The 9028-nt window shown below is 36.1% G+C and overlaps 1 protein-coding gene across 1 annotated transcript; it reads right to left on the reverse strand.

Annotated features, from left to right (window-relative positions):
• Nucleotides 1-157: 157 nt before the first annotated feature.
• Nucleotides 158-5912, reverse strand: LOC131693783 (kelch-like protein 18). The gene is made up of 3 exons (XM_058981912.1): nt 5888-5912; nt 988-1750; nt 158-404 (listed from the first exon to the last, which is right to left on the reverse strand). The coding sequence occupies exons 1-3, from the start codon at nt 5910-5912 to the stop codon at nt 158-160; spliced, it is 1035 nt and encodes a 344-aa protein (XP_058837895.1).
• Nucleotides 5913-9028: the final 3116 nt, after the last annotated feature.

The raw sequence follows: 9028 nt of genomic DNA on the forward strand, positions 1-9028 counted from the left end.
TTCACTGATGACAAAGCACTGAGGAACTGGTTCCACATTTAAGCAAATGTTACTCCTTCAAGCCCAATATCTATCAAGGATTTTCGTTTATTTTTGGGAACAGTGACGAAAGTCAAACAACAAACCCGCCAAATGCAAATCTTAATTTCAACATCCGCTATTCAGAATCGGTATCGTAGTTCAAAGAAAGCGCTCCCATATCAAGAACGATTTCAATTTTCTGCCAGCAGCACCAGCTATTCCGATTGTGCCCTAAATCTTCCAACCGTTTCAGGAATTCATTAAACTGACACTCCTGGTGGTAAGGAATGTAACCGGACCGTTCATGTTCCGGCGCAGGTACTTCTGGATCCTTTAGCCAGACGCGATTGTCAGGTTTGCTAACTTGGTCCGAATTTGATTTACTAAAAATAGAAAATCGGATTAACCCATTATATCCTAGCGTATGAAATTTCATACGCAGAACTATCCATCGTTTAACGCGTATTTACTGCAGAATTTTGGCATCTAACTGCTTTATTATTGCACTAATGGGATTATTGCACCTCATATTTCATTGTGAAACAAGACAACTGCCATTTTTTATAATTTTGTTTACATTTTTGAACCGTGTATAGTTGGGGCAAATGGCGGCTGAAAAGTAAGCAATACATTTAATTGAATTTTATTGTTGGAATTCGTGCTAATAATTCCATTATGTGACAAAACGTTCCTACAGGTGTAAAAGAAGTATTGTCTATCAGAAAATCCGAAGAAATATGTCAAACAACTTAAAATTTGTTGTTTTTATTTAGGCGTGCGAATTTTTTTGCACGAGATATTTTCATTCTCAAAACCATTTTAAGCGATGATTTTATTTTTCCCATAATCTTTGATACATTTTTTGGTGGAATTGAAGATATCACTGCATTTGGCTCACTTTTTGAAACCCCTGGGTTATAATGGGTTAAACAACCTTAGATTTTGGTTGATGCTATTTAATGTTACCACAAATTAGCTAGTGCCTGAGTGGCTAGATTCTGCGTGACAGCATGCTGTAAAATACCAATAATCCGCTCGTCTGTGTCGCACCCGATCAGAGCGGATAACAGAGCTGGACTAAAAAGTAGAAAACGTACCAACTTTATTACATCACCGACGTGTTCGTTGCGAGCTTCCCAATCGTAAAGTAGCCAAACGGCAGCAGCGTACAGAACATCCGCTTCGGAAAACACGCCGATACTATTGGACTTCAGTAGATAACTCAGATCCTCCAACGGCAGTTCCACAAATGCCTCGGAAGCAACTAACGGCAGGAAAAAAATGCATATCCTTTTCAGCATCATATTCTGTATAACAGTTTGATTAAAAGGAAGTGCCTCAGTGTATAATTGAAAGGCCCGATCCTCCAGTAATGCTTCTGTATCACCAATACAAGTCCAGCACTGGTCCAGCAGCGCAGTGATCCGTAGAAATTCTGCCGCTTGAAACACCTCTATGAAATGTTCCCGCGGAACATCGGGTTTCGGTGACAAAAGCCAATTGTATACGATCTGGAATGCTCTGGGGGTGACCTTTTCCTTCGGTAGCGTTACTTCCGGTACGTTGCCCAATTCGTCGAAAACTTCCGAAAAACACTGTAGCAGCAATGTGTGACAGTTGAATGACATTTCTCCGATATGGATTTGAATATTTGTGTGCTTTAGGTTATTAAGCCTTTGATTAATGAGTTGTAGGCAGTTCGGCCTTTCCCCGAAATTTCCTCGACAAACTAGTGTATAAATTGAATTTGAAAAGAGTTGCCTACTGCGATGTATATTCGGAAATATCTTTTTGATCCAACAAGAAGAATTGAGCAGAATTAACACATCAGTCTGAGAAATTTTTATTAATTTTCATTGAATTTCGAAGTATGTATGACGTTTATAAATAAAGTGCGGAAACTAATCCTCACACAATCTTTAGAAAACGATGTGAAACTCCGAAATTTATCACCTTATTTCGAGCAAAACCATGAACATGAATCAATAACTCGTCAACAACAGAACACTAATCGGATGAAGCATTTTCTCGGTAGACTTTGTGAAATCAGTTGACAGTGTTTGAAGGTGACGGATTTGTCCGGAAGACTGTACATGCACATCGGCTAACTGAGCCGACAATTTCTTTTTGCCAACATCCACCTACCTCTATAATAGCAGATTCGTATACTGTATTTGTACACGGAAAGACAGAAATCAGTTTATTTCCTGTTTCTGAATTTAGATTAGTTGAAATTAACAAGAATTTCGGAAAAATAACTAACAATTTAGTTAAAATTTAGCTCGCAGATTTCTTAATGTATTCCTTGTTTTCAGGGAAAGCATTTAGTTGAATGATATCCTGGACACAATCCAGCAAACCAAAAACTTAAAACCTAATTTGGTTTTTTAACTATGTATGCGGTTGAAATCAGAATGTCAAAAATTGATAGTAACTACATGGATTTTAGATTCAGCATTGCTTTTAACTGTGTTGAAAATATTTGCTGTCAGAATACAGCCCATCAAAAAACAACCACCATAAGCCGGTTTTGTAACCATAAAAGTGGTTGGAAAGAACAGTAAGGTTATTCACTAATGTGAAATAGACATGTTTTATTAGAACACTCGAGAGTGAACGTGTATAATTTTAAGAAGTTAAAAACAATGTATTTTATCGTATCGTCGAGTTGAGGAATATTTGTAATGCAATAAGTGTCGTGAAATAGTGTAGTGCTGTGAGCAAACACAAGATTTGAGAATAACTGTTGTGCTGAGAAATATATATCAATTATCGAATTGAGTGTTGAATTAAGTGTAAGTAGCATGGACATAATCTGCATTATTCTGCATTACGACGGATCGCACTAATAAATCAGCAGCACTATTTGTTGAAGCAACAGGTCAAGTTCCGCAATGGAAAATGATACCAAGGCTTAAAATGGTACATTGCTTTGTTAAAGTTGGATTCAGCTGTAACGAGGCAAGTCTTCGGTCAGCTGCCTTGAGCAGTACACAAAACACTAATTTATTCGCATTGTTAGAGTACTACATACTTCAGGGGCACTGATCAGCAAAGCTTCTCATTGACAACGGAACTTAATGACATTTTAAAAACAATCATCAATCCGTACTGCACAGCAAAGCTTGTCTCCATACATATGCGCACACCCAGAATAAAATTCATACGAATCTAGTGATAAAAATGTACTTTAGTGCTACACAGCCCATAATCGCAAGTCATTCCCATGTTCTATGGGATTCTCTATCTACAAGAGACTAACTTGCGATTATAGGTATTCGTATAGCAAACCTATATCGGTTGCATTAATAGTTATCAGTGGCGTAGCCAGAAATTTGGTTTGGAGGGGGTTTTGATGAAAATCTTAGATTTTTCAAAAATGTTGGCAGGTCTATTGATGACATTTAATCTGTAGGCCGCGATCGACTGGGTACTACCAGGTTCTGCAGTAATAGCGAAATGGGATGGTGTGAGCGGGCATGGGCGCTATAATCCTACCGTAGGCAGAACTAAATACCTGTCGCAGGTGTCAGTTATGTTGGGTGGCGGACTACGGGTTAGGACAGGTTAGGTCAAGTTCAACGAGTAGCCCAAAAACATCAATTAACTAACAATCAAGAAGAATAGGATGAGCTGAAAATTCGCAACTTCGAAACCGTAGTATTGGAGGAGCTTTGCTAGACGGGGCAGAAGGTGTGGATATGTGGATGTGTGTAGTGTGGATCAAAGGCCATTTCTTCGACTAGAGCATTATCAATGTGCACTGACCTCACGAAGCCGAGAAAGATGCATTTTATGTGCAGCTGGAGCATGTCTATGATAGCTGCCTATGGCGGAATGTTAAGCTCGTCATCGGTGATATAAACATCTTGATAGGCCGGGGGCATTAAGTAAACCGGTTATCGCATAGGATACACCTTATAAATAATGTGCAGAAATTCTCACGATTGATAAGTATATTATTTCGAACACCTAAATAGCGAAGCAATAGACGACAAGAGTATTGCAAGAATCAGCTTGGAGACGTGCGCAGTCTACCTAAGATTCATGAAAAAATAGGACAGTTCAACGCCTGGCAATGATCAACTGTCATGTAAGCTACTCAAACACAGAGTAGAGGAATTGGCTAGAGCACTCCACTGGGTGCTGTTGAAGATCTGGAAGGAGGAGATTTTACCGAAGTATAGGATGTAGGGAGTAGTATGTCCCATTTATAAAAATGTTTTTAAGCGAGATTTTTGCAACTAATTACCGATTAATCACATTACTGAACTGCCCTTGTATGCAAAGGTGACGTAAATGCCATCGAGTATATTTTTCAGGAAATTAATTTTCAAATCTTGCATGGTGCGGGTAAAAGCATGCTTTCGCCACTTTGCTTTTCGCATTTAAACAGGTTATTTTTTATTTATATTTGAAGTCGTCTGCACTGAAAGATGCAAATTTTCGTAGTGAACCTCAAGATACGAAAAAGTTAAATTTGACCAAAGTGTCAAAGCGTCATCTACAAGGTGTTCTTCTAAATTCTTTATTGCCGCCTATAATTCGGAAGGGAATTCGTAGTGCAATAGGGCCTATAATGCACAAATATGGGTTGCATTCATATCTTCAACCAAGCTATTTGCAATAACATTCTTGAAAACTTTGCTGAAGACACTAAATCTCAAACTAAATTTGATTGGAATTAGTAATGCATCCAACTGGAAAAATTAATCAACAAAATTATGCTGCTAAATACTAAACCTACAAAAGCTGATGGTTTCCAAATTATGGTATCACGGCGCCATTCAATTTGATACCCAAATGTACATCATAAATAGCGAAAAACGTGAAATTTTTTAAATTTTTTTTATTACCAATCTTAGCTAGTGGCACTTTATATAAGTGATAATCCAAAAAAATCAAATGCACATATAAACCGATTCTGGCCTGTTAGAGACAAGCGTAAAATGCCATTTTTCATCAGTTTCTATGTAGGCGTTTTCATTGAGCTATTTTGCTTGATATTTACATGATTTATCAGCTATAGGATCCTCACTAAAATATTAGTTACGAGATCCCATTCTCACAATTTACAAAAAGTCCCCATAACGTTTAAAACATTAGGTTCTCAATGTAATGAACAGAAAATAAACTTCCAAAATTATTATTTGAATATTTAATAAACTAGTCAGCATCAAACTTTTTTTCCTAAGTTTAAATATTTTGGTTTGGAGGGGGTTTTAACCCCCAAAACCCCCCCTTGGCTACGCCACTGATAGTTATCAAAACGCATAATGTGAGGGTATTTTCAACTTTGTTAAAGCAGAGCACAGGAGCAACAGACACTATATCGTGTATCTGCGAATATTCAACATGAACTTTGCTTTGTAATGTTGCCGCTTATGATTAGCTCGTAATCCATAGTGAATATTCAAGGACATACGATGAGGAGTATGTTGTTACCTTGTCTGTAGCTTATTCAAAATCGGAGCAATTTTCATGCCCACGTACACCAATTGATAATTGGACAACTTGTCCGCGATATGACATAGCCATGCCTATGCAGTTTGTTTTTTCATTCCGGCCATCCAAAACCAGTGTTTGAGGGAGTTTTCTTGGGAGGTCATATTATTTAACGGTAATATCAATTCATGAACTTATGAATACACAAGTAACACATACTAGATTGGTGCAACGATGTCCTACTTCGACAAGATATCCAATAATATTAAAATCTTCATAAGGACAAGAAACCAAGTGAAATGTTAAATTCCTCTGAATTGTAATTTATTAATCAAACGGTAACCCACCTTAATAACCCACCGAACTCAGGATACTTGCGTCTACCTTCACATTCACAGAAGTTGGAAATAGCCAATCTAACCCTCGATCGGGTAAACCGATTGCATGGTGAAAAGCACCACGGTCTTAGCCGTATATTTCCCGGCATCATCAACAAAAAAGAAACCCGATTGGATATGTGCACAAAAACTAAACGTCCTGTAATTTTGTGAAACGGAATACCATAATCTGTTTTTCACTAATCATCAACCGTTTCTTTCCTACAAAATTTAAATACCAAACTTTGAAATAATCAGTCCAGAGTAGAGGCTAACGACCTCAAAAACTATTATGAACGAACGAATGAAAAACGACAAGAAATAAAAATGACAATACCACCGCTCTCGCAAGAATATTGCGATATACAGGTTTTGACACATGGTGGGCCTAACTCATGCTTTTACATTGGGTTCCCGGTCAAACCATTCGGAATTTGATTCGGAATCCTGAATAGAGTTAGTATGGATTCCAAATCAAATGCAACAACCGATTCCGACTCAGAATCGGTTGTTGCATTTGATTTGGAATCCATACTGACTCCATTCAGGATTCCGAACCGGTTCCGGAATGAGTTTAACTGGGTTGTTTCAATTTTTACAAACGTTGCCGTGGAGAAAATATCGCCTGCCAGAGACCTGGACGAAATCGACGAAACGAACAAGCATGATGCAACCCTCTAAGAACGGTTGGTTTCAAAATCGTCCAATGAAGGACGTTCGTTGGACCAATCTGGACAACGTCCAAATAACCGTTCAACGAACGTCCATCATTGGACCCGTGTTGAACGATTTTGAAACAATTTTTTGGACGTCTCAGTGGGAATACGAAGAATAATGGAGTGTTCCTGTTGGTTCGACGTGAAACTCGTCGAAAGGCTGAATTGCCAAACACGAGTTCTACCATGGACGTCTGCCGAACAGTTATTTGGATGTCCTCCAACGTTGGTCTTACATTGGACGATTTTGAAACGAACCGTTTATGTTTAGAGGTGCGCCCAGAGTGAAGCCATGACATGTTCGATTGGTAGGTCAGATGTCTTCCTATCGTGCAAAGTAAACAAATAGCTTGTAAAATCTATTTTTTGCATCCGATCTTTTAGGTTCGATGTTTGACAACATCGATTTTATTGATTCAATTAATTCGTTTCGGTGAAATCGATTTTTCTCTCAAAATTCCTATTGAAAAAGCCGCGATTTTCCCCAAGTCGATTTTTCGAGGTAAAAGGATCGATTATCTTTTTACCTCGAAAAATCGACTTTTTGCATCGATTTTTCTCGGCTTGATGTTTGATAACATCGATTTTTTCGAATTAAAAAGGTCGATGTAGCAAAATCGATTTTATTTTTAACAATACCAATTAATATCCTCTAAGAACGGTTGGTTCCAAAATCGTCCAATGAATGACGTTCATTGGACCAATTTGGACAATGTCCAAATAACCGTTCAACAAACGTCCATCGTTGGACCCGTGTTGAACGATTTTGAAACAATTTTTTGGACGTCTCAGTGGGTACAAATAGTAGCAAGAATGTACTTTGAACAAAACATCCCCCACCCTTTATGTATCAACCTATTGAGAAGCCTAAAAATTGTTTCAAAATCGTCCAACACAGGTCCCAGGATGGACGTCACCCAGTGGTCCAAAATTACTAAAAAGAGGGTCACAAGTGAGGAATTCCATGAAGATCCGTCCGAAAATCTTCAAAATCGTGACCGACCATCTTATTGCCCATCCCGAGATAAACTAGCGTTTCGTCGATTTGTTGCTATGTGTGACACAAATGAGTGCGAACGAAACAAAAATAAACGTCAAACCGTTTTTTCGCTTGCACTAATGCGAAGAGAAAATGCGCGCAATTCGGCGCACGGCTTGGTGGCGCATGGCTGAAATGTCTCGATGTGGATTTTAGAAAAGATTTGCAATAGAATTCGATGAAACTTTACAGGTTATACCGGCATGCAAGACTAAACATTTTCCACAGTTAATAAGATTATTTTGACTCAAGAGAAATTTTTTAAAAGGGCGTAGACGTTTCTACGTGCATCAATTTCAAAATTTTCTTGTTCGATTACCCTATTTTATACAGCAATGTTATTGGCATTTGTTGTTGATGGAGAAACACGAATAACTTGTGAAAAGGTCGTAATAAAACTAAATAATTGTGTTGTTAAAACAAAATTGAAAATATCTCGAGAGCTACTACATTTAAGATAATTTTTATTATGAGCATTTTGATTTAAAATACCATTTAGAATCATATTCAAAAATAAAATTGTATTTTGACTGCAAAAAGTATGAATTATAAAAATATGTCAAAAGTTTTTGTTAAGAAAACTTTTTTATTGAAGGTTTCTCCATGATTAAAATACACTGAAAGGGTTTCTTTTACGTCTTTAAATTGATAAACATTAGATTGTTGACATTTTATGATGAGGTAACGCGAATAACTTTTAAAATCTCGAAAACTATCGCATTTTCGAAGATTTTTTTACATGCATTTTGATTTAAAATGATACTTAGAATTATATTTTGTAATAAAATTACAGTTTTGTGTGTCAATTAGTATGAAATTTAAAAACATATGTAAAGTTATTGTTTTTTAGTTAAACTTTTTTACCGGTAAGTTCTCCATCATGTAATCACATTCAGAATGTTTTTTTTTCTCCTTAGGTTTTCGTTGACAAAATATAAAAAATTAAAAAAATAAGTTTTTTTGCAATTTAAATTTTGGACATAAATTTTAGTTTTTGTGAAAAATGACGCAGCATTTTTTTCAGTGCATATATTTTTCGTGAAGAATTATTCATTCCCTGTAACTCGTTCTCAGATAGTTTTGCTGTACAAAATAAAGGAATCGAACAAATGTATACGCCCTTTTGAAAAATTGTTCTTGTATCAAAACATTTATTTATTTATTTATTTTTTATTTAATTTATGTATTTATTTTTTTTTGTTTATTTATTTATTTATTTGTTTATTTATTTATTTATTTATTTATTTATTTATTTATTTATTTATTTATTTATTTATTTATTTATTTATTTATTTATTTATTTATTTATTTATTTATTTATTTATTTATTTATTTATTTATTTATTTATTTATTTATTTATAACTTTTTCGTCTGATTTTCGTGGTCTACATGAAACACTATAGAAATTGCCAGAGAAAATCATGGAGAT

Source organism: Topomyia yanbarensis, chromosome 3 (assembly GCF_030247195.1).
Source record: "Topomyia yanbarensis strain Yona2022 chromosome 3, ASM3024719v1, whole genome shotgun sequence".
Lineage (NCBI taxonomy): Eukaryota > Metazoa > Arthropoda > Insecta > Diptera > Culicidae > Topomyia > Topomyia yanbarensis.